This window comes from Bos indicus x Bos taurus, chromosome 1, assembly GCF_003369695.1.
Source record: "Bos indicus x Bos taurus breed Angus x Brahman F1 hybrid chromosome 1, Bos_hybrid_MaternalHap_v2.0, whole genome shotgun sequence".
Lineage (NCBI taxonomy): Eukaryota > Metazoa > Chordata > Mammalia > Artiodactyla > Bovidae > Bos > Bos indicus x Bos taurus.
This window is the reverse complement of record NC_040076.1, coordinates 1,830,961-1,857,905: the sequence shown is the minus strand read 5'-3', so window position 1 is coordinate 1,857,905 and position 26,945 is coordinate 1,830,961. Positions and strand designations below refer to the sequence as shown.

General features: G+C 40.2%; 1 protein-coding gene and 1 non-coding gene across 2 annotated transcripts in view; one reads left to right on the top strand and one right to left on the bottom strand.

Annotated features, from left to right (window-relative positions):
- Nucleotides 1–2,229: 2,229 nt before the first annotated feature.
- LOC113899623 lies at nucleotides 2,230–2,354 on the top strand. The gene has a single exon (XR_003512946.1). It is a non-coding gene; the product is annotated as a small nucleolar RNA SNORA20 (small nucleolar RNA).
- Nucleotides 2,355–8,463: 6,109 nt separating this feature from the next.
- TMEM50B (transmembrane protein 50B) overlaps nucleotides 8,464–26,945 on the bottom strand; it is a 36,929-nt gene continuing 18,447 nt past the window's right edge. The window contains exons 2-7 of the mRNA XM_027519666.1: nucleotides 26,763–26,902; nucleotides 24,678–24,790; nucleotides 23,326–23,393; nucleotides 16,247–16,339; nucleotides 13,390–13,447; nucleotides 8,464–9,947 (exon numbers count right to left, since the gene is read on the bottom strand). Coding sequence (XP_027375467.1) covers nucleotides 9,902–9,947; nucleotides 13,390–13,447; nucleotides 16,247–16,339; nucleotides 23,326–23,393; nucleotides 24,678–24,790; nucleotides 26,763–26,861 — 477 coding nt within the window. The 5' untranslated portion in view covers nucleotides 26,862–26,902 and the 3' untranslated portion in view covers nucleotides 8,464–9,901. The remainder of the gene's footprint in view (nucleotides 9,948–13,389; nucleotides 13,448–16,246; nucleotides 16,340–23,325; nucleotides 23,394–24,677; nucleotides 24,791–26,762; nucleotides 26,903–26,945) is intronic.

The following is a 26,945-nucleotide window of genomic DNA, read 5'->3' as shown; positions in this document are numbered from 1 at the left end:
AAGGCCATTTGCAGCAACATAGATTGATCTAGAGAGTCTCATATTGAGTGAAGTTAAGTCAGGGAGAGAGAAATGTAATATGACATCCTTTATATGTGGAATCTACAAAGAAATGATACAAATGAATTTACTTAAGAAACAGAAAGAGACTCATGGAAAACAAACTCATGGTTACCAGGGGGATAAGGGATAGTTAAAGACTTTGGGAAGGTTATGTACACACTGCTATATTTAAAATGGACAACCAACAAGGATCTATTATATAGCACATGGAACTCTGCTCAATCTTATGTGCCAGCCTGGATGGGAGGGTGGTTTGGGGGAGAATGGATACATGCATATGTATGATGCAATCCCTTCACTGTTCACAACATTGTCAATCAGCTACACCCCAATACAAAATGTTTTTGGTGTTTAAAAAAATAGAAAACATAATCACTTGCAAAATATATTAACTAGTGAAATTAATATAATCAATTAAAGTAATTATATTACACTTTAATTAATTAGTGATGTGAATTAATAATTTATAATGAACATGAATTAGACTGCTTCCCTGGTGGCTCAGATGGTAAAGAATCTGCCTGCAATGCTGGAGATCTGAGTTCAATCCCTGGGTTGGGAAGATCCCCTGGAGGAGGGCATGGCAACCCACTCCAGGATTCTTGCCTGGAGAATCCCCATGTACAGAAGAGCCTGGTGGGCTACAGCCCATGGGGTTGCAAAGAGTTGGACACAACTGAGCAACTAAGCACACACACACACATAAATTAGGCTTACTTCATTTTTGCATTCAGGTGAATAGAACTATTTGATTTCATATCCCTGAGGATAAGTGTCCTGTTTGTAGTTGAGAGCAAGAGCGAAAACCTAGGACCTCCAAGAGCTGATGAGCCCAGATAGGACTCTGAGTCCTTGCCAACAGGCAAGTAAAGGGCCCCGCGTAAAATTTAATTCATCAATTAAATTGACGTGCTTCTTGACTAACTCCTTTCTGAAGTGTTGCTGTGAACCTCAGTATGACTGTGTGTAACTCTGGGTACCCAAACCCTTCTCAAGTGGCTAGCCCCACGCTACAAGTGAAAGATGAACACAGCACCAACAGTCTTAGCCATGTGTACATCTGCATAGACTGTGCACTGCACGACCCCAGTGGTGCCCTGTATATACACAGAATACAAAGTATTTGGTTCCTTTGAGACTTAGAACTTCTTCTTGAAAAACTGTCAAAATTAATAGTGAGTTTCCATGCTAACATGCAAAATCAGATTTAAAACATATTACACACCCAAAAGCCATTAGTAGACTTTATTTTTTTTTTTCATTAGTAGACTTTAGACAGTAATGTGAATTTCTTCTTTTTACTCTTATGTTTTCCAGTCATTTTCTGGAGAATATTCCTTTTTATAATGAAATAATATCAGGAATTTTTTATAAAATGAAAGCTCAGTGCTCTGGCGCAAGAGACACCAGGATGGTAGAGACTGAAAACAGGCAGATTTCAGGGTGAGGTTAAATCCTCTCTCCCTGCTGCACCTGGGTTTTTCTTCAACCAGACAAGAACCACTTATATAAAGATTGTAACTTGTTATACACAAATTATTTATCTCCTCCACATATCACAGGGTCACTTTAGTTCAAGTCTACACAATGCTGTTAGTAAAAAGTACACTGAATTTGTTCTATTTGACTTAATCAGTCTCCCCTCCCACAAAGTACTTTTAAAATTATAAAGGAGAAAAATAGCTTCTTTACGGTAGAGATACCTGGTAGACTCCACCTTGAGCAGGCAAGCAAAGTTAAAAGCACCAGGACGGGGACAGATGTATGCTTGCTTTGATGTCATGAAAATGTAACATCTATGTTATTCCTGCCAAAACTGCATAACCTGAATTTAATCACAACGGAACATCAGACAAACCAAAATTGAGGGGCATTCTACACAACAGTTGGTCTGCATTCTTCAAAAATACCTCGTCATGGACTTCCCTGGTGGTCCAGTGGTTAAGAATGCTGCAGGGAACACAGGTGCAGTCCCTGGTCTGGGAAGATCCCACATGCCTGGGGGCAACTCAGCTGATGCACTCAACTACTGAAGCCCGCACGCCGTTGCTTCACAACAGGAGAACCCACAGCAATAAGAAGTCCGGGCACTGCAAATAGAGAGTAGCCCCTGCTTGCAGCAACTAGAGAAAGACCTAGCACAGCCAAAAATAGTGAATAAATAATTTTACAAAATAATAGCCATTATAGTCTTTCAGTGATATGAGCAGTTATACACATGGGATAAAATAATACTGGGCCATTGTAAATGGAGGTGAAGTCACCATTTCATCTCCATGGTCTAGACACTGCAAAAAACAAAAACCAAAAACCTAGTCATGAATGACAAAGGCTGAAGTTGTCCCAAGTTAATAGCCACTAAAGGGGGCTTCCCTGTGGCTCAGCTGGTAAAGAATCTGACCTGATTCTTTATCAATGAAGGAGACCTGATCCCTGGGTTGGGAAGATCCCCTGGAAAAGGAAATGGTGACCCACTCCAGTATTCTTGCCTGGAGAGTCCCCATGGACAGAGGAGCCTGGCAGGCTATGGGGTCGCCATGGGGACCCGCCCACGGGGTCGCAAAGAATTGGACATGACTGAGCAACTAAGCACAGCACAGCAAAAGGGGGCTTCCCTGGTGGCTCATGGTAACGAATCCGCCTACATATGCGGTAGACATGGATTCAATCCCTGATCTGGGATCCTACATGCCGTGGAACAACTAAGCCCAAGCGCCACAGCTACTGAGCCGGTACTCTAGACACCGTGCTCCACGATGAGAAGCCACCGAAATGAGAAGCCGGTGCGCCGCAACTAGAGAGCAGCCCTTGCTCTCCGCAACTAGAGAAAACCCGCGCAGCAACGAAGACCTAGTATGGCCAAAAGTAAATAAATAAAATTATTTTTTAAAAAAGAGCCACTAAAGGGCCATGACAACTAAGTGCAATGCGCGATCACAGACTGGATTCTGGACCGGAAAAAAACCTTATTTTTCTTTACTATAAAGCATACGAGTGGGGCACTTGACAAAATTCAAATGAAGTCCTTAGTGCTCTATCAATGGTAACTTCCTGATTTTGGTATTGTAGAACAGTTGTGATTTGCAGAAATACACCGAAGTGTTCATGAGTAAAGAGGTATCTTGTCTGCAGCATACTGTCAAATGTCTCAGAAAAAAAAAGACTAAAGCGATTGTGGTAAAATGTTACCATCTGGGGAAGCTAGAATTCTCTGAGTTATTTTTGCAACTTTCCTGTAAGTCTGAAGCTATTTCAAAATAAGTCAGTCAATCTCTACACTCCTAACTTTCGTTAACAGAAGTAAATACACTTTGCCTCATACTGAATCCCTCTTGTCACCTGGATAAGGTGCTCCCATGTCAAAGATTTGCTGATCTCTGCACTGGCATAATCCACAGGGTTCCAGAAGGCTTGCCTTGCTACTCTTGTAGAAATGTAAAATATCCTATTTTCTGCAGCTTAAACAATTGAAGAGGGGGCTTCCATGGTTGGACAGTGGTTAAGGATCTGCCTGGCAATGCAGGAGACACAGCTTCGATCCCTGGACCAGGGATCCCACATGCCACAGGGCAACTAACTACTGATCCCGCACTCTAGAGCCCAGGAACCGCAACTACAGAACCCACATGCAGGAACGACGGAAGGCCTCGCGCCCTAGAGCCTGTGCTCGTCAACCAGCAAAGCCACCATAAAAACCCCATTCACGGCAATTAGACGGTAGCGCCTGCTCTCTGCAGGCAGCAACCAAGACCCAGTGCAGCCTATATATATATATATATATAAGAATTGGAGAGGCATATACTATCATCTAAAACCCTATATAAAATGACTAAACCTGTGTTAAATCTACTACAAGAGAAAGAAAAAAAACCACTGGCAGGCTCAAAAAAACAAACGTCTCCAGATTCTTTTTTTTTTCTGACTTTAAATTATGTATCTTTATAAATTTTTTATTTTTAAATTTTAATTGGAGGCTAATTACAATATTGTAGTGGTTTTTGCCATACATTAACATGAATCAGCCACGGGTATACATGTGTCCCCCATCCTGAACCCTCCTCCCACCTCCCTCCCCATCCCATCCCTCAGGGTCATCCCAGTTTACCAGCCCTGAGCACCCTGTCTCATGCATCAAACCTGGACTGGTGATCTATTTCACATATGGTAATGTACATGTTTCAGTGCTATTCTCTCAAATCATCCCACCCTCGCCTTCTCCCACAGAGTCCAACAGTCTGTTCTTTACATCTGTGTCTCGTTTGCTGTCTTAAGATGGCACGCCACCTTGTGACCAAAGGCTAAAAAGCCATCAAATGACAAAGGAAAAACGCCTTCAGGCAGAGCCACCAGGGAAAGAAGGACCCAGCTTTATTGATCATTTACTGTTTCCAGGCACCACGAGGCATTTCCTTCTGTCAATTCTCAAACAGCGTGGGGCTCACACAGCTAGTAAGTGGCAGTGGCAGAATTAGGGAAAAGTAAAGCAATCTAAACCCCGTCCATTGATCACGGCCTTGTGGTGAAGGGGCTTGCGTAACTCAGTGAAGCTAAGAGCCACGCCGTGCAGGGCCACCCAAGACATGGGATACATGTGTATGTACATCTGAGTCCCTTCATTGTTCACCTAAAACTATAACAACAGTGTTAATCAGCTATACCCCAATGCAAAATGTTTTTGGTGTTAATAAACATAAAAAAAAAAAAAAAGGTGGGTCATAGTGGAGAGTAATGACAAAACATGGTCCACTGGAGGATGGAATGCCAAACCACTCCAGTATTCTTATCCAGAGAACCCCATGGGCAGTGTGAAAAGGCAAAAAGATATGACACTGGAAGATGAGCCGCTCAGGTCAGAAGGTGTCCAATATGCTACTGGGGAAGTGCGTACTCAGTCACTCAGTCGTGTCCAACTCTTTGGGACCCCATAGACTGATGCTTATGCTGAAACTCCAATACTGTGGCCACTTGATGCAAAGAACTGACTCATTTGAAAAGACCCTGATGCTGGGAAAGATTGAAGGTGGGAGGAGAAGGGGACGACAGAGGATGAGATGGTTGGATGGCATCACTGACTCAACAGACATGAGTCTGAGTAAACTCTGGGAGTTGGTGATGGACAGGGAGGCCTGGCGTGCTGCAGTCCATGGAGTTGCAAAGAGCTGGACGCCACTGAGCAACTGAACTGAACTGAGACTGTGGCCTGCCAGGCTACACTGTCCATGTGACTATCCAGTAAGAATACAGAGTGGGTTGCTATTTGCTTCTCCAGGGGATCTTCCAGACCCAGGGATTGAACCTGAGTCTCCTGCATTGGCAGGCAGATTCTTTACCACTAAGCTACCAGGGCAGCCCATAGAATTGACAGTTCATTCCTAAAAAATACAGGACGCATTTTATAAAAAGCTCTAAGAAAAGAACTTTACAGGAAAAAAAAAATTTTAACCTAGTTCAACCAAAGGTCTTCCAAGCTTCTTTGACCACTGTACATCTTTTCCTAAAGAAATGCCAAGGTTCTAGGGCAGTTCAGAAATGCTGGCTGAGGAGAGGACTTCGCACTCAGGAACAAAGGGCCTGAGCCGTGACTCCGATCCGTGGGCAAGTCCCTTCACCTCTCCAATAAAAGTTCCTACCTCCAATTGTGAGGGTGAAATGAGACCATACACAGGGCATAGAAGGTTCTTCACAAATGCTAGCAGGGAAAAAAATGCGTGAGTTAGAAGCTTCCTTCAGGCGTAAGGTATAGTGTTGCTTTGCGCTCAAGGCTGTGAATCAACTACATTTAAACAAGGTGTTTTTAAGTAGAAACACACATGAAGCAAGGTTATGTATTGATGGCTGAGGAAAATGTTGTGGCCAAAAGCTCACCTAACCCAGCATTTCCATCAGGAGCAAAGATTCAGAACTCACTAATTTGGTCTTGGGGAGGCTCTACAGATTCTACAGCAAAGGAGAACTGACTGGGGCTTTCCTGGTGGCTCAGTGGTAAAGAATCTGCCTGCCAATGCAGGAGACACGGCTTTGATCCCTGACCGGGGAAGATGCCACATGCCACAGGGCAACAAAGCTCCAGTGCCACAACCACTGAGCCTGTGCTCAAGAGCCTGGGAGCCGCAGCTACTGAGTCCACGTGCCTCGAGCCCCTGCTCTGCAATGAGCAGCCCATACACTGCAACCAGAGAGGGGCCCTCGCTGGCTGCAACTAGAAAAAGCCCGCACAGCAGCCAAGACCCAGCACAGCCCAAAGTAAGTAAATAAAAATTATTTTTAAAGCAAGACAATTGACTGGATTTGGAAAGCTTGAAAGCTTAAAGCATGGGGGAAGGAAAAAGAAGAGGTGGAGAAATATTTTGGGTTTGGTCCAAATGAAATTGAGAGCAGGGGAAGAACAGAAAAGTTCACTGTCTTTAGGTATGAAAGAACCAGGATGGATATATAGTTCATTTTAAATAAAATGCAACCATAATAAAGGCTATTTACAGGAAAATGGGGGTGGACTGTGAAAACAAAGATGGCATCACAATTTCCTTAAAAAAGAACTGTTCTGGGATTAAATGAGCATGTTCTGATTTTCCTCAGTAATTTTTCAGAAAAGCATTCAACCTATCCATCATGTTAGGCTACTCCTTTGTTTTCAAAGAAATAAGAAAAACAATCAACAAAGGGACTAAAATAATAATTTCTACTTCAATCCTCCCAGTTTGAATAGATGATACAGTGAAGAGAGTGCTCTGAAATAAGAGCACAGGCTGTTAAAATCAAATGTGACTGTTAGGGATAAAATTAGCATCAGATGTTTATCCCTCAGGATTTATTAGGGTGTTATTTGAGATGAAACTGTCTAACAGTAGCCCGTCATTTTTATAAACTTTAAACAAAATCAAAATGAGTGTGTGGTGATAGAGTACAGGAAAAAAAAAAGGGATAAATCAATAAGGTTGGCAGAGATTTGATGTTTGATATGAGCCAATTAAATACAAAACAGAGCAATGAAATTCCTTAAAAAAAAGCAATAGAAAAAAAAAAAAACGGGGCGGGGCGGTCAGAGTTAACATTATGTTTGAAAACCCTCCCATCATGGAAAACTACAGCGAACCTGAGTTCAATGCATCTATGTCAAACACTAAAAAAAAAAAAAAAAAAAAAAAAAGGACTTCCCTGTAGCTCAAATGGTAAAGAATCTGCCTGCAATGCAAGAGACCAAGGTTCGATCCCTGGGTCGGGAAGATCTTAAGGGAATGGCTACCCACGATAGTACTCTTGCCTGGAGAACCCTATAGATAGAGAAGTCTGGCGGGCTATAGCCCATAGGGTCGCAAAGAGTCAGACACGACTGAGTGACTAACACACATGTCAAACACCCTGGGGTTTCTTGCACAAGCAGCAAATGCTATAAGGCACTGATCTTCCAGTCTGCAATCTCTGCTACCTCATCACATTGATACACGTCAAAAATTTATATAATGGAAAGACGCAGCATCTACAGCAACAACCCAAAGTATACAATGAGGACTCAGAAACAGTGTAATTAATAACATATAATGCTCTGGTGATGTTGGTCCTACACAAAACACCAAAAGACACTTGGATTCAATAGCCACTGAACCTGTGTTAGCAGGGAGATTTTAAGGGAATCACATGTACCTTTAAAGGTTTACAAAGGAGTCTATTCTGACAGTGTCTGATAGGAGTGGATACTAACATTATCTTTTTTTTTTAATGAGGAAACAAACAGGGAAATCAAGTGATTTGCTCCCAATTAAAAAACAAATTCATGACAGAGTCAAAAATAGAAAAAGCAGCCACTATTTCAGTCAGCCTTCCCTTCATTAGCCTTCACACTGCTGCTGCTGCTGCTGCTAAGTCGCTTCAGTCGTGTCTGACCCCACGAGGCTCCCCCGTCCCTGGGATTCTCCAGGCAAGAACACTGGAGTGGCTTGCCATTTCCTTTTCCAGTGCATGAAAGTGAAAAGGGAAAGTGAAATCACTCAGTTGTGTCTGACCCTCCTCGACCCCATGGACTGCAGCCCACCAGGCTCCTCCATCCATGGGATTTTCCAGGCAAGAGCACTAGAGTGGGGTGCAATCGCCTTGTCTGAGCCTTCACACTAGCACCTCATAAATCTGAGAAGAATATATTTCTCCTGGGAGTTCACTGCTGGTCCAGTGGTCAGGACTCCCCATTTTCACTGCTGAGGGCCCAGGTTTGAGCCCTGGCCAGGGAGCTAGAATCTCACAAGCTGACCGGTTGTGTCCCCTGAGCCCAACAGGCAATCTATATATATATATATAGATTTTGTAAAGGGAAGTCACTTCTTTGACCAGGTCCACTGGGAATGACTGAAACCTGAGCAGCAAGCCAAATTGTAGAGTTTGTTTTCTCCAACAGATTTAACAATATTACAATGTGTGAGAAGTAATATTTATTGCAACAAGTTACAAGGGAGTGGAAACATGTAATTAGTCTTACAGTTTATTGGAAGCCAGACGGTATTTTTGAAGGAAAAACCAACAAAGAGAAAGTGATTAAACAAGATGATATCAGACAAAGGCACAGCATTCCACAACTGCTTCATACTCTGTGCGCGGTAAAACCTCAGAGAGGAGAGACGTTAACATAAGCAAAACACGGCTTATGTTAGAAGCTGCATATAATATCACTAATACTATTCTGTCTTACAACAAAAGGCTCTAGAAAAGTCCCTCTGGAGGAAAAAAGTGCAACAACAACAAAAAACCTGTTGAAAAGTGCAACAAAAAAAACAAAGGAAAGCCAAAGTAGAAATAAAGACCCAGCTCTCCCTTTGAAATCTCTCAAGGGAATACACATAGTGCAAATACAGTATTTCATACTCAGCAAAAGAAGCTTTCAACTGGAGTAAGAACTTTCAGGTTAAAGATGTATTTTGCAGGGAGAGTTCACCTCATGTTTCGAGAGCTCAAGCAAAGACAGACCTGCAGTCAAGTCACGGAGTGGACGAAATGCCTAATTTCTCACTAGGTCATGAGGATCCCCTTTGGGAAGAGTGCTTTTATCCTGAATCGAATTATTCCACTTTTTGTTATATGGTTCATGCTTTTAAACTGCAGTTGTCTTCAAACTTGCTTGATATAGAATTCGGTAACATCAGATAATAGTAGGTTGTCAAAAGACAACGGTTTAAGCTGCTTTTGTTAAGAAGCATGTTGCTGAGCTGCCTACCAGTCTTTTTACATCAGCCGTGTAAAACTGAGCTTATGCGATCATGTATTACCCTTTCTCAAATAAAGTCTTAGTAGAGGAATTGTTTTTTAGAACAGATTTTCAAACTAGTCCTTCGGGCATTTTTAAAAATCTTCATATAAAAGTCCACTTTTTTTATACATAAGAACAAACATTTTTCCTTTAAAAAAAATCTAATTTTTAAGCCAAAATAAATTACAACTTGCTAAAATACCCCTTTTAATGGCTCAGTGCTTATTTCAGATATGTGGAACTGTATTTTTTGCACATCTTTGAAAATCAGGCAAAGTAGTTAATGCTACAATGACCATGATGATACAACCCTGGCTCAGGGAACAGATTAAGCTTTAAGTCTTCAAGAATAAAAAAACTGACACTCCTCATCTCATCTATATAGTCTTACACTATGTACATATTAACAATCTAATTCAATGAAAAAAAAAAAGGACAGAAATTTCATAAAACTATTTAAAAACTTAGGGCTTTACATAAAAGTGTAAAGAGACAAAACATTTAATGTACAATCTATTCCATTTGGCAATGTGTAAACTATACTGAAATAAAAAATTATCTACAGATAGAATATAACAAAAGGAAAACGTGATTTGAGAAGTGATCTCAGGTCCACAGCTCTTCAGTTCTTCCAAATTTGTAGATCAGAGTGCTGGAAAGATATTAAAATAAATCGTGAGGTAAAATCACATAGAAACACAATAGAGAATTCATTTTCTAAATATGCTTTGATGGGTACCTCACTGATCCTTTCTATCAGCTTCTAAAATTAAAGACTGTGGTGCTGTTGGTCTGAATTTGCTTGTTTTATAAAGCAGTCTGTGGACCTCATGGCTGAGTTTAATATCTTCTTAAAGCCTGAAGTTACTGGATAGGACACCAGTAAAGGAAAGAGCACATTTCTCATCGTGGCCAGCAATAAGGTCATTCACATCTCTAGGGTTCTACAATATCTGAGCTACAAAAACTGAAGCATCCTAAAACAGACCATGACGCAATTCTTCATTCATTTACACAAAGTTACTGTACAGAGTGCTGGCTGGGCATGAGGCACCTGGCTAAGCACTGGGAATGGGACTGTGAGCCAAAACTAGACAAATGTGCTCACCAGTGGGAGAAAACCAAATCCCAACTCAGTGATACCCATGGGACCAAGAGAGAGAAATACAAGGACCAGACCTAGTTAGAGGTCAAGGTTTTCCTAAGGAAGTGATGACTGAACTGAGATCTAAAAGAAAGGGAGTGTGGGACTTCCGGGGTGGTCCAGTGGTTAAGAATCCACCTGGCAATGCAGCAACATGGGTTCGATCCCCAGTTTGGGAAGATCCCATATGCCACGGGGCATCTAAGCTTATGCGCCACAACTACTGAGCCCACGCACCTAGAGCTCACACCCCGCAACAGAAGCGGCCACCGCAGTGAGAAGCCCACACACCACCAGCAAGAGCAGCCCCCACTCTCCACAACTAGAGAAAAGCTGCCACAGCCCTGAAGACCTGGGGGGAGGCAGGGAGGAGAGGAGGAAGGAAGGGAGGAGGAGAGAGAGGAAAGGAAGAAATAATTACCTCAGCAAGGCATGAGCGGAAGAAGCAAAGGCCAGAAAGATAGGACACTCTGGGACCAGGAGTTTGAGCTCTGGGTACACTGGCTGTGTTAGATTTGAAACATCAGCCACTCAGGAAGGGATAAGTAAGAATCCAATACATGGTTTAGACACAGAGACAGACATCTGTGGCTCCCTGGCACACAGGTACTAACTGAAGTCCCCAGCAAAAAGGACCTCATCGAGAGAGGGAAGGAGTCGAGAAGAGGCCTACAGCAGAACCTTAAGAAACTTCAACGGTTAGTGGCCAGGGCGTGGCGGACCAGCAGGCACAGCAAACAGAGGAGGAGGAGGAGCTGCCCTCTGCACTCAGAAAAGGCCTGGCACACGGGAAGCACGGCTGGCTGCGTAACTTGCTGGCCTCTGGGCGGAGCACACAGCTGGTGCAGCAGCCACTGCCCACGTGAGCACAGGCCTTTACACACACAAGGTTTCTGTTCAACCAACTGTCATTTACACAGGCTCATCTGCCCCTGCAAAGGGCTGAATCTGAATTTAAATTTGATCTCGAAACAGTGCCTAAGACATCTTTGTGCAAATTCAATGTATTCCCAAAAGGGTGTCAGTCATGTGCCAAGAAATACAGTCACAAGACGCAGAAACAGTCACACGTCTTTCACAACCAAGAGTGCCCCAGCCGCGGTGCAGTAAGAGGGAGCCCAGGCACAGGGGTCTCCTGAGGTGAGCAGAGTCGAGACAGTGTCGAGAGTTCCGGGAGGCTGAGCAGCCAGAGTGTGCAAGGTGGAGGACAGAGAGCTAGAGGGTAGGGTCCCATGGGCTTCTGCCGAGTACTGACAGTAGATGCGTGTGTGGAAACTACCCAAGAAAAGGGAAGGAAACATTGGAAAGAACCATTCCCAGAGCTCCCAAAGGGCTGGGAATACCTCACAATCTCATAGCAGAGTGAACACCTCAGAACACATGCGGCATCAGGAAGAACACTGAGAAGTGCTCTCTGCCTTAGCAAGGGGGCCCTAAAGCTGCTCTGGGCCTGCCTAACAAAGCTTAAAAGCAAGATCCAAAGGATCAACGCGTTTCCAAATGACTGAGCTGCATTCAGAACAAAGCTCAAAAACATTTAAAGGAACACCCAAAAGTCCAGCTCCCAGTCAGCTACCAGCAAAGAGCAAACAGAGCTTCAGACCCAGAATGAAAAAAGGAAACAAAAGTAATCAACAGAAACAGACTGAGAATTGATACAATTAGACAAGGACATTGAAATAGTTATAAACATACTTCATATGTTCAAGAAGACAGAGGAAAAGCATAAGCATGTTAGGGAGAGACGTGGAAATGGTGAAAAAAATAAATGCCCAAATCAAGTTAACAGAAATGAAAAATACAATATCTGAGATGAAAAGCACACTGGATGGGAGTAATAGATTAGATGTGATGGAAGCAGACATCAGTGAATTTAAAGATATAACACTGGAAACTAACCCAAATGAAACACAGAGAGAAAACAAGAGAAGAAGACTTGGTGGGCAGAAGAGCGGTGGTGGAGAGGTAGGAACAAAGCACGCAAAGAACGAAGCACCAGTGAGCTGTGGAACAACATCTAGCAGCCTACTATGTGTATAGCTGGAACCCAGGAGGGAAGGGTGGACAGAAAAAAAGATCTGAGGAAATACTGTCTGAAAAGATTCCAAGTATGGTGAAAACTATAAATCCACAGATCCAAGAAACTCAGTGAACCCCAAACAGAAGAAATATGAAGAAAACGACACCATAGCCCTCCATAATCCAACTCCTTAAAACCAATGACAAAAACAAACTTCTTCAACACTTAGATCTTAATGCTTCAGTGAGTGAGGAGTAGGGTAAGGGGTGTAATTTTATAAATGATGCCCAAAGTACCTACCTATCTTTACACTAAAAGACATTTTCATCTCAAAAAGCAAAGGATACAGGCTTCATTTTGGAAGCTTTATAGAAGATTACCCCTAAAAAGCACTTCGGATCATTTTATTATTTTACTTAAAGTTATCTTTAAAAACTTAAAAAAAAAGTTTAATTCCCCAATCAGGTTTTGTATATGACATGCATATTATGTATTAATTCTAATTTTTTTTTTTTTAACTGAAGGTGCATGATATGGCTTCTTAACAAAACACAGCCTATGGAAACAGCAGTCTGGTGGGTCCAAATCTCTGTTCTGCATTTGCTTATTAAGTGAACTTAAGTAAGCCTCTGAGTCTTATTTTCTCATTGATAAAATAGGAGCACCATCTGGTTCACATACTTAAGACAATTACACGGGAATTTAAAAAGTTAACATACATAAAGCATCCAGCTTAGGTCTTGGCATATAGCAGGGCCCCTAATTAAGTGGTTTATGTATGCTTTTATGCAATAGTAGAACTTTCATGTTTTAAAATAAGTTTCATCCACTGTAGATTTATCCATGTTTCATTGCATATGCTGCTCTTATAATAAAGATGATGTTTCTGTAAATGGTATACACGTATAGTTTAAAATTTAGGCAACTTACCTAAAAAATATAAGTGCGTTTTGAAAAAACACAGCTAGTCCTGGATAAACATCAGTATCTGCACATACAAAGTGAAACAGATCATAAGATTACAAAAGGCAAAGGTCAACAACAAAGTATTTGTGACATTTATAATGCTCTGTATATTATAAAATAACTACTATTATTCATTAACTCCAAGCAATCCACAATGAGGGAATCCCCTGGCAGTCCAGTGGCGAGGACTCTGTGCTTTTGCTCTTGGGGCTCAATTTCAGGGTTCAATCAGTTCATGGAACTAAGATCCCACAAGCCACATGGTACAGCCAAAAAAAGAAAAGAAAAAAGAAATCTACAACAAAACTGAAGTAAGAAAATGCCAATCTTATTCTCTTAAAACAAAAGATTACTTTCATTCTGGATAAAAGACAAAGAATTTACTAGATTTTCTTTTTGACTTAAGTATTTGCTATGGTTTCAGCTACATCTGAACTGCTGAGGAAGCAGCAGCTCATCCGTCACGTCCCATGGCCAATAAATACACAATTGTCAGAAACACACAATGTTAGAAGTACACAGTGATAGAAATACACAACGTTAGGAATATGCAATGTTAGAAAGAGGCAAATTACATTTCTGATGATCTAACAGTCTGTTCAGCTCATTTTCCTTCATGAATTTAAGAGTTTTATTTCATAAATCTGACACATATGCAAAAAGAATCATTAGAATTCATCATCATATTCTCCTGGAGAAAAGAGTCACTCTCTTTCTAAGAAGGAAAAAGAAAACATTGGAAATGATTCAAATTTTTGTGGATATTAACTTTTATAAAACAATCAATGTTGATTAAAAATACTAGGTAGGATGAAGAAATATTCAGTTTGTAGCCTTTGAAATCACAGCAAACAATACAGCTACATGGTTAAAAGCTCCAAGTTTGAGCCGTACCCTGGGATCTGAATCCCAACTCTACCACTGACTAAATGCATAATTATGGGCAAATTATTTAACCCATTATCCCTTACTTTCCTCATCTGTAAAATGGACATGGTAAGCACAGCTACCGCACAGAGTGTGAGAGGTGTAGACTGCGCACAGCACTCATGACAGTGCTTGCTCATGAAGCACTGTGTGACTGTCAGCTGCTACTATCAGTAACAGTTCCAGGAAACCTGTACACTAAAAGATGTGAACTACGTGTTAGAAATGCTCTCTGAAGTAAATGCATGTTCAGTTTGCAAACTAACATGTAGACATAGGGAATTCCTCGGTGGTCCAGTGGTTAAGACTCTGAGCTTCCACTGCAGGGAGTGCGGGTTCAGTCCCTGGTCAGGGAACTAAGATCCTACAGGCTGTGTGGTTTGGCCAAAACACTTTAAGTATATGTAATAAGCAGTGCTGTAGGAATATGAAAATGAATATGAATATGAAAAGGAATATGAAAATCCATAATCAAGAAATGTCTCAATATATACTGGATCTTTAAAGATTAAGATACAACCACTAAAGGGAATTCCCTGGCGGTCCAGTGGTTAGGATCCTGCACTTCGACTGGTGGGGGAAGGAAGATTGCGCATGCTACATGGAACAGGCCAACATATGCTACATGGTACAGCCCAACAACTGCAAGCTCCATAGTATTTTTAATTAACTAAAATAACACATTTTAGATACATTTGGTGAGTGGTATTATTTAAACATTAGTCAACCACTGACCTCTTACACCTATTAATTTTGCACAAAATGAGAGATGAAGGTATTCCAAAATCTAATACTGATCAACCTATGATACTTAAGGGATCCTATCACTACATTAAAAGGTCAGCTGCGGGTCAGGAAAAGGAGATGTGACAGTTAAGCAGAGTGACAAAGAGATTCCAAAGACAGAGGCATCAGATGATGAATAAAGTGTTATCTGAAACTGATCCTATCTTTGGAGTGAAGGGGGAGAGCCAGTTAAAGGTTCTTCCGATGCTTCCAGGAGTACAGGGTACAACTGGGTCCTGCTTTTCAAAACCTCTCATCGCCTCCCTGATGAAAAGCTGTGGTGACTGAAACAGTCCTAAGACTCAGAACAGTGTACTAAGAGCTTGCTCCATTGCATCAACAGTTTCTACATGAACGCTACACACGTCTTCAATCCTGCACTTAAAAGACTCCCCTTGTACCTATGAATGAAAAATTAGAGACTGGGGTTGGAGAGGAGATGTATCAGTGGACAGAAAGATACTGGTGTCCATAACACCTTATCTTGAAATCCTTGGGGCCAGACATGTTTTAGAACTCAGAATTTTTCAGATTTAAGAATGATAACACAGGGCATATTACATAGCACCTGCAACTGGGTTTGGACCAGTATCCCACAATCACACAACCATATTCCCTCCCATAATAAAACATTTGAATGCTTATTAAAGCAAATAAAGATAATAATGAGCCCCAGGTCAATTTAAGTCAGGTTTTGCTGCCAAGCTGGTTATGAATTTCTTGACCTTCAGCACTTCATGGATTTTCAAGTTGTGTATAAGGGGCTGTAGCCCTGTGCAGGGTTCCCACTTTAAGACCATGACCCTCAGTAAAAGGCCTCTAGTGCAGAGCCTGGCTGCTTAGGGTAAGAAAGGAATGAGAACCTCGAGAGACGGCTGAGAGTTGCCTGGTCTTGTCAGTGGCTTGGATTTCCCAGCGAGCCTACCCTACTGCACTCAATGACCCCACAAGAAAGTTACATTAAACAACTTTTATTTTTACACAGAGTCTTAGCTTGAAGCTGAGTAATTACACTAAATTTTACTCCATGAGAAGATAACAGATTAAGCCACATAGAAAAGACATATCTGAATCTCTCCTACGAAAGAAAAGAGGAATAAATACTTACTCTGGGTAACATAGGCACCAAAGAGAATCCACATAGAAGCAATCAGTGACCCAAACATCAACATGAAACCAATGAAGAGCCAAACTCGAGCACCTGTGTGAAAAGCAGGCTTCATGATTTGCTCATTTCCGCAGTTCTATGTCTCAGTAATACATAACACTAGAACACACAACTTAATATACACTATGCCTATCAAAGATAGTCACATATTTATATACACCTGCTTTAATAATTAACTGAATGAAGATTTAAAAAAATAAAACTAAAAAGGGTAAAGCAATACTTGGGAAGGGAAAAAGGGTAAGTTGCCGTTCTACTGGCTAAAAAAACTAACAGCTGAGTAAATTAAAGTAGGCAGGCTTCATAAGTCTGCCTACTTAACCAAACTGATTAATTGAACCCTAACTGAAAAGTTATCCTCTTATATATTATCAAAGTAATTGTTCTATTAGAAGTAACAAATGTATTTCAGACAGCCATTACCATAGAGGAAAGAGAGACTGCAAATGAATAAAGACCATATGTCCCCTCTTCATCAGTATTAATATCATGTTACTACTCGATATGGTACTAACAGCAGCCATATATCAGTCTCTCTTATGGATGAGGTGGCAACTTGTGCCACGTATCCTTGAAAAGTTCAAGGACAAAACCATCTCTTCAACCCCTCACTATGTAGAATTTTTGAATTTATACAACACAGAATCTCAATACAGTGAACATCTGGACACATGAGTAGATTCAACACACTTACTGGAAAGCAAGTTAGCATTTGTGCCAGACCCTGATCACAGGTATATTGACAGCCTGTCACCCTGTGGAAGGGTTTGAATAAAGCTCCACTGGAATGAAAATAAAACCCAAGTTGATTTCCATAATAGCTAAACTTGCCTTCATTGCAGATATTCTGTTACTAAGTGAACAGAAATTCATATATTTTGGACACCAGATAAGCAGCAAGCTCAAAGCTCAGCATGGCTGGAATAGCTGATGTTTGAAAAAAACGGGTCTCCAGATTATCTCAGTTTTATCATAACACTAAGCAGATCTCCAGAAATATACAGTAATGTTTAGCTCCTTGGAGAAAGACATCTTCCAAATTCAATCACAGCTTTTTTCTAAAATAAATGAAAAGGAACTACCAAAACTCCTTGTAATTATTTTCCTTCATGTCCTTTATATGTGACCACTCAAAACTCTTCTGATAGAACAAGAAAAAAAAAACTTCCCTTAAAAAATGAGTATGCTTTTGTTTAACAAAAAATAAAAAACTAATATTTTCCCTTTTTTGCTTTGACTACAAGGAAGCTCAGAGTCAGGTTAATAAACAATTAATAAGAGTATCCATCTTGTCCTAGATTCTAAGTACAAGATCTCCTTTCTACCTGGGGTTCCTGTTCCTTCTTATTTAACATTCCCATTTGTTGTATATTTATTACTTTGATAACACTCTCCTGCAAGTTACTCTGGGAATTAAATAGGAATAAATTACAAATAAACTGTTAAAATAGTATGAAAGTGTGGCAATAACTGAGCATGCCTATAAGACAGTCTGCCCTTATTTTTTGAAGTACTAGACAGAACTTGCACTAAAGGCACCATGTATAAACTGTACTATGAACTTTAACTGAGTAGAGAATAATCATGGAATAAAATGTAATAGTCACTAAGAGTAAAAAGTACAGGCTTTGGAACCAGACAGACCCAAGACAAATACAAGTTCTACCTTTAAGCTAAAAAGCTTTGGGTAAGTTACAGCACAATTTTCTATACAAAATAGATAATAGTAACATAATCCACAGCAATGTCTGTGGAATATATTTTTAATGATCAAATAAATAAATGTGCGCTCTATGCACAACATTTTCACTTGCTAATACATGCTTTTATTCTTCATTCTCACTCATTTCTGACACTACTTGCCGAAGCTGGGGCACAAGACACGCAAGTGAGCATGTACACACAAACACACACAATGCACTTTTTAAAATAATTTTTATTTATTTTTATTTTTGGTTGTGCTGGGTCTTTGTTGCTCTGTGGGCTTTTCCTAGTTGCGAGTGGGGGCTACTCCCTAGTTGCAGTGTGGGGGCTTCTCACCGTGGTGGCTGCTCTTGCTGCGGAGCTCGGGCTCTAGGGTGCATGGGCTTCCGTAGTTGTGGCTCGTGGCTCTAGAGCAGCGGCTCAATAGCTGCAGCTCACGGGCTCAGGAGCTCCACGGCATGTGGGACCCTCCCAGGTCAGGGATCGAACCTGTGTCCCCTGCACTGGCAGTGAATGCTTTACCACAGAGCCACCAGGGAAGCCCCGCAATGCACTTTTAACTTAGGTTTGTCTGTCATTTGTCACTATCTCCAGCCTCTCCAATTCTTCAAGGATCACAATGCAAGTGAAATTATAAAATCTGCATCAGCATTTAAAGCATCAGGTGTAAAAGAAAGCTTATTTGTCCCCCTGTAACTGGCTCAGTTCACTTAGCATCACGTCCTCCAGGTTCATCCCTATTGTCACATACGGCAGGATTTCCTTCTTCCAGCCCCATGCCCTCATGTGAGGTATCTAAGACAGTCGAGCTCACAGAAACAGAGAGTACAGTAGTGGTTGCCAGGGGCTGAAGAGGGAAAGTGGGAGTCATTCAGTGGGTACATGAGATTCTAGAAAGGGCAAAACTACATTGACAGGAGGCAGATCAGTGGTGGCCAGGTAGGGGAAAGGGGGTTAAACTTTCTGGAGTAATGGAAATATTCTACACTATGACTGCAGGTGTAGTTACACACTGCGTACATTTGTCAAAATTCAAGTTGTACACCTTAAACTGAACTTTATATTTCATATAAAATTATCCTCAATTACACTGAGTAATGGTAACAGACCAGGAGACTAAACGGTTCTCGACTGGATACAAGCATGACACAGTGGCTAAAAGCGTAGGCTCTGAAACCAGCCTGTCAGTGTGTAAATCCTGGCCCCACCACACTTGCTTTCTGACTTTGGACAAGTTACTTGAGCTCTGTGCCTTAGTTCCTTCACCTAAAATTGAGGACAAGATCGCTTAGCTCCAAGGACTATTGCAAAATTAACTGAGTTAATATATGTAGAGAATTCAGGCTAGTCTTTGGTACACACAAAGTATTCTACAAGAAGGGAATGGCAAATCACTTCAGTATTCATGCCTTGAGAATCCCATGAACACTATGAAAAAGCAAAAAGATATGACCCTGAAAGATGAACTCCCTAGGTCGGTAGGTACCCAAAATGCTACTGGAGATCAATGGAGAAATAACTCCAGAAAGAATGAAGAGACGGAGCCAAAGCAAAAACAACACCCAGTTGTAGATGGGACTGGCGATGGAAGTAAAGTCCAATGCTATAAAGAACAATATTGCTTAGGAACATGGAATGTTAGGTCCATGAGTCAAGGTAAATTGGAAGTGGCCAAACAGGAGATGGCAAGAGTGAACATTGACATTTTAGGAATCAGTGAACTAAAATGGACTGCAATGGGCGAATTTATATCTACTACTGTAGGCAAGGATCCCTTAGAAGAAATGGAGTAGCCCTCATAGTCAACAAGAGTCAGAAATGTAGTACTTGGATGCAATCTCAAAATCGACAGAATGATCTCTGTTCGTTTCCAAGGCAAACCATTCAATATCACAGTAATCCAAGTCTATGCCCCAACCACTAATGCTGAAGAAGCTGAAGTTGAATGGTTCTATGGAGACCTACAAGACCTTCTAGAACTAACACCAAAAAAAGATGTCCTTTTCATCACAGGGGACTGGAATGCAAAAGTAGGAAGTCAAGAGATACCTGGAGTAACAAGCAAATTTGGCCTTGGAGTACAAAATGAAGCAGGGCAAAGGCTAATAGAGTTTTACCAAGAGAATGCACTGGTCATAGCAAACACCCTCTTCCAACAACACAAGAGAAGACTCTACACATGGACATCACCAGATGGTCAATATAGAAATCAGACTGACTATATTCTTTGCAACCAAAGATGGAGAAGCTCTATGCAATCAGCAAAAACAAGACCAGAAGCTGACTGGGGCTCAGATCATGAACTCCTTATTGCCAAATTCAGGCTTAAATTGAAGAAAGTGAGGAAAACAACTAGACGATTTAGGAAAGACCTAAATCAAATCCCTTACAATTATACAATGGAAGTGACAAATAGATTCAAGGGGTTAGATCTGATAGACAGAGTGTTTGAAGAACTATGGAGGTTGGTGACATTGTACAGGAGGCAGTGATCAAGACCATCCCCAAGAAAAAGAAATGCAAAAAGGCAAAATGGTTGTCTGAGGAGGCCTTACAAATAGCTGAGAAAAGAAGAGACACGAAAGGCAAAGGAGAAAAGGAAAGATATACTCATTTGAATGCAGAGTTTCAAAGAATAGCAAGGAGAGATAAGAAAGCCTTCCTCAGTGATCAATGCAAAGAAATAGAAGAAAACAACAGAATGGAAAAGACTAGAGCTCTCTTCATGAAAATTAGAGATACCAAGGGAACATTTCATACAAAGATGGGCTCGATAAAGGACAGAAATGGTATGGACCTAACAGAAGCAGAAGATATTAAGAAGAGGAGGCAAGAATACATGGAAGAACTATACAAAAAATATCTTCATGACCTCATGACCTAGATAACCATGATGGTGTGATCACTCACCCAGAGCCAGACATCCTAGAACGTGAAGTCAAGTGGGCCTTAGGAAGCATCACTACAAACAAAGCTAGTGGAGGTAATGGAATTCCAGTTGAGCTATTTCAAATCCTAAAAGATGATGCTGTGAAAGTGCTACACTCAATATGCCAGCAAATTTGAAAATTCTGCAGTGGCCACAGGACTGGAATAGGTCAGTTTTCATTCCAGTCCCAAAGAAAGGCAATGCCAGAGAATGTTCAAACTACTGCACAATTGCATTCATCTCACATGCTAGCAAAGTAATGCTCAAAATTCTCCAAGCCAGGCTTCAACAGTATGTGAACCATGAACTTCCAGATGTCAAACTGGCTTTAGAAAAGGCAGAGGAACCAGAGATCAAATTGCCAACATCCATTGGATCATTGAGAAAGCAAGAGTTCTAGAAAAACATCTACTTCTGCTTTACTGACTACGCCAAAAGCCTTTGACTGTGTGGATCACAACAAACTGTGGTAAATTCTTCAAGAGATGGGAATACCAGACCACCTGACCTGCCTCCTGTGAAACTTGTACGCAAGTCAGGAAGCAACAGTTGGAACTGGACATGGAAAAACAGACTGGTTTCAAATCGAGAAAGGAGTATGTCAAGGCTGTATATTGTCACCCTGCTTGTTTAACTTATATGAAGAGTACATCATGTAAAATGCCAGCTGGATGAAGCAAAAGCTGGAATCAAGACTGCCAGGAAAAATATCAATAACCTCAGATATGCAGATGACACCACCCTTATGGCAGAAAGCGAAGAAGAACTAAAGAGACTCTAGATGAAAGTCAAAGTGGAGAGTGAAAAAGTTGGCTTAAAGCTCAACATTCATTCTAAGCAGTGTTTTATTTACATTGCAAATGTTTCAATGTATTATATTTTCTTTACCATTAAAGTTCAAAAGATTTTCAAAAAAAAAAAAAGCTCAACATTCAGAAAACAAAGGTCATGACATCTGGTCCCATCACTTCACAGCAAATAGATGGGGAAACAGTGGAAACAGTGACAGACTTTATTTTCTTGGGCTGAAAAATCATTGCAGATGGTGACTGCAGCCACGAAATTAAAAGACGCTTACTCCTTGGAAGAAAAGTTATGACCAACCTAGACAACATATTAAAAAGCAGAGACATTATTTTGTCCACAGAAGTCCGTCTAGTCAAAGCTATTGTTTTTCCAGTAGTCATGTATGGGTGTGAGAGTTGGACTATAAAGAAATCAGCAGTGCTGAAGATTTGATTCTTTTGAACTGTGGTACTGGAGAAGACTCTTGAGAGTCCCTTGGACTGCAAGAAGATCCAACCAGTCCATCCTAAAGGAAATGGGTCCTGAATATTTACTGGAAGGACTGATGCTGAAGCTGAAACTCCAATACTTTGGCCACCTGATGCAAAGAACTGACTCCTTGGAAAAGATCCTGATGTTAAGAGATTAAAGGCAGGAGGATGAGGATGAGATGGTTGGATGGCATCACCGACTTGATGGACATGAGTTTGAGCAAACTCCTGGAGTTGGTATTGGACAGGGAAGCCTGGTGTGCTATAGTCCATGGGGTCGCAAAGAGATGGACATGACTGAGCAACTGAACTCAACTGAATTCTGCAAGTGCTTGCTATTATTCCTTTTTTTAAATATTTTTTAATTTTTTTTTGTTTTTTTTTTTGCTATTATTCCTAATCATCGTTCAAAATTCCTTTCCCACGTATTCCCAATTTCTGACTATAATTACAAGTTACCCTCCCTCATCCTTAAAGGCTAGAAACAGGATGTCTAGTCCTGTACTGTTCATATACAGCAAGAAAATTCCACTGGAAACAAACCCCTGGATTCTAATAGAATGTGTTATAGTCGGAATAAAAAAAAATACTATTGGATGACAAATCAAAAGATTTCAAACAAAAAAATGTGTATGTAGACAGCCTGACTGTTCTAGACACTTTTGTTGTAGTCTATGGGTTGGTTATTCAGGTGATCAGAACTAAATGTGAAAAACACTGTAGCCCTAAGTTTGATCTCTTAATGTGTTCGTACTTTGGTGTTAGATATTCACAATCAGCTATATTGTAAGTAATATTATTGGTCAATATTTGGGATAAGAATAAATCCATCATTAGTATAGGAAGAATAACCTGGAGTCAAGATCCACTGATTCTGAGTGGTATATTTTATCTATATACTATGGGCAATATAACATGTCAAAAACCAGTAACTTTAACTTTCTTAAAGTTTTAAATAACAAAAACTTTTAAACTTTTAATAAAGCAAAACATTAAAAATTCTACATAATCATTACCATCCCTAAATAAAGACTCACAAGAGGCTTTGTTTTTTCTACTGATAAATCCCTCTTTCACTAGCATACAGTAACCACTCAAAAGGGCCTTACCTGTTCTTCCCAAACAGCCGCTCTCATAGCTGTCACCTCTCACCTGAGCGTTGGACACAGCGTTTATCCTAGAACAATACAAAATCATCCAATAAGCTTTCAGGCTGCTAAGAGAGTCACAGATATTTAGAAGGGTATATCTTTTTCACAAGTCATTTAGAAGAGAAACATTTTCTAACTAAAGTCAACATCTAAATAACTGAATGTATCTTTTAACTTAAATGTCCTAATGGATAGAAATATTACAGTAGTCTTACTTTACTAAAATACACCCAGAAAAGATTTAATTTTCAGGGATTACTATCACGTGCCTCCAGAGATTATGAAAGAGACTTCGGTTTTCTGATTTCCTTGCCTATTTTACATGAGTGGCCTGCTGTGTGTGACCCCATTTTAAGGCTCTCACTATAACCAAGAGCTCAAAAGTTTCTCTTTGTGTTAAAAGTCAAGTGTCTTTCTCTCATCCATTTCTCAAATTCAGAGAACATGTGGTTTACGTATAATAAATAGGCTCACTTTATTCAGCTTCTCTTTCCACTTTTGTCAGAGCAGGTTCATTTGTAGCAGGAATTGTCTTTACTTAGCATCCTGAATGAATATAAGTAGATCCATCTTCTACAAATTTAAACGTTTTTAAAGCTCCTGACTATAATAAAATTATACAATCTTATGTTTAACCTAGTTTTTAAATTATTAAAAGACATCCATGAAAAACTTCTAAACTTTTAGGAAGTGACAGAATGGCTAAACCTGAAAATGATTTAATAGAAAAGCCATAGATCAATCTCTTAATTTAAAGGTTAATCCTGTCCTCCCCCAAATACTAGCAAATATAGTCAATAATACATTTAAATAATATTCCATGGTAAAAGATGAATATATGAGAATATTCAAGGATTACTCCCCTCCTAAAAAAATCTACAAATGTACAAACTTGATTAAATCTAAAATGCCAATGATTTTTAAGATGCACCATTATTTTTCATGCTGCCAAGGAAAAAAATTATGAATTATAAGATACCAATGACTATGAGAAGCATGCTGATATTCAGAGATGTTAAAATACAAAAAATAGTCTTAAGATCTATAAAACATAGTAATTTGTCAGTTTAACAAATATAAGATCGAAAATCACATGCTGAATCATTATAGAGGATAAAAAGATTATCTGACCAAATTCAACAGTCATTCTTGATTTTTAAAAATTTTAATAAAATGGGAATATAGATATACGCACATATATATCTATCATGTTAAAGACTCAATCGAAGTTATTCCAGATAGCATTAAACTTTTGAGAAAAAAAAGTTTTTAGAAAAATAATCTTGAGTTGAGAGTTACCTCATACTTACATGAAGAAAGCCAATGTGGAAAACACACCACATGTGTGAAAGGCATGGTTCAGCTGCTCTGGCTTCGGATACACTACAGCTGCATCGATCATTATCCACCAACCGGTAAAAAACTTGGGAAGGAGAAAGAGCCCATGTCGTTAAAACAGCACTAACACTAACACTTTGGTTTACGTGTTCCTTAACATTTCACGTTTTCTATGGGCCATATAATTGAAACATACAATGAAATATGTCTACTTGGAGTTTTAGATGCTGAAATATAAAAAATAAGAATCCCTTATTCTTTATAGTGATGAGATAAATCCAACTAATCAAATCGGTGTAAGATTCTGATGTCCTGCTCTCAGTGTAAGATGAAAAATTTATTATCTAGGAATGAATTATCTGCTTCTTTCACCATAAATTTATATACAACCATAAAATACACCATAAATGCACCATAAAATTATACACAACCAAAGCTCTCTTAACTAACCAGTTCCCTGATTACCTGGTTTCACTCTCTTATTCATATTAAAAAGCACTCAGACATTCCTTTTTAATGTGACCAAACACTTTCGTTTCCACAAATGAGTTGCCACGTCTCCAAGAAAACATCTAAGCTTGCTATGATTTTAATTAATAGGCAATTTGATTAAATACTGTAAACTGATTAAATATGAGTTTGGAAAATGTAAAGTTTCTATGTAAACTAGGCTGAACAGACAAAGTAGAAAAGTTACTAAGGAATTCATAGGCAAATTAAGTGCAGGAGAGATGACCCTAGAGAGCAAGAAAAACTTAGAAACACCTAAAAGACTTCTGCATGCATACTGCTTCACAGTTATCTTTAGTTCTTGTCCTACTTATTTTTTTTTTCTATTGGACTTCAGGTGTAGACCTATACACTGAAAAAGAGAAATTTACATTAAGTGTAACAGATCTTTCTGGTCCCAGCTCAAGGTGGTTGTGGTTTCAATGATGAGCTCCCCAAAGGGAATGTAACTCATTCCAGGCCTTGGAGGCACCAGAATACATTTAGCTTCAAAATGAAAAGTTTTATAACAACAGTCTTCAGACCAAGAAAATTAATGCAAAACTTCATGATGGAGTATGCCAGTATCATAAAGAAGCTCTGGAATGACGTGTAAAATACAGCAAGTATCTTATTCAGTGGGACCTGGGAATGCTTGATTTCCATCACAAGATTGGCCACGATCTGATTTTTTTTTTGGGGGGGGTTGGCACTGTGCCCTGTGGCTTCCCTAGTGGCTCAGAGGGTAAAGAATCCGCCTGCAATGCAGAAGACCAAGGTTCGATCCCTGGGTTGGGAAGATCTCCTGGAGAAGGAAATGGGAGAGTGCCATGGACAGGGGAGCCTGGCAGGCTACAGTCCATGGGTTCCCAAAGCGTTGGACACAACTGAGCAACTTCACTTTCACTTTCATTGCGGCATGTGGGATCTTAGTCCCCTGAGGAGGGATGGAGCTCATACTCCCTGCAGTGGAATCGTGGAGTCTTAACCACTGGCCCATCAGAGAAGTCCATGATTTAATTTTTTTGAAGCTCAAAGATTAAGTACAGGGGGTGAGAAGGGACTCTTTATACCATTCTATTTTTGTCTGTATGTTTGATATATTTAGTAAAAAGCGTTTAAAAAAAAAAAAAAAAAAACTTCCCTGGTGATCTAGCAGTTAAGAATCTGCCTGCCAGTGCAAGGATCACAGGTTCAATCCCTGGTCCGTGAGGATCCCACATGCAGAGGAGCACTAAGCCCATGCACCACAACTACTGAGCCTGAGCACTGGAGCCCCTGAGCAGCAACGGCAGAAGCCCATGTGCCCTAGAGTCTGTGCTCCTCAAGGAGAGACGTCATGGCAATGAGAAGCACGGGTGCTGCAACTAGAGAAGGCTTGCACGCAGCAACGAAAACCCAGCACGGCCAGAAACTAAATAAATAAATATTAAAGCAAAAAAGGAAGGAAAAAACTACTGCCTACAAAAACTGTATTATCTTGGTTATTCATAGTGCAAAGGAATCGTGATCAATTTTCAGGGGGAAAGGTGAGGCATAAATGTCACCAACAACGCCTTTCCACTTACCAATATACCTGCAACCACAGAAGCCACTGCATTTCTTCTCTCACTCCAGTCGATGCACTCACATTCCGGCCAACGGAAATTATCTAGGAAGCCTGCCATTTTCACCACTGAAGCATGGATTTTTCATTAAATACTATATTCTAAAAAAAAAAAAAAAAAAAAAAAGACAAAAAAAATCCATGT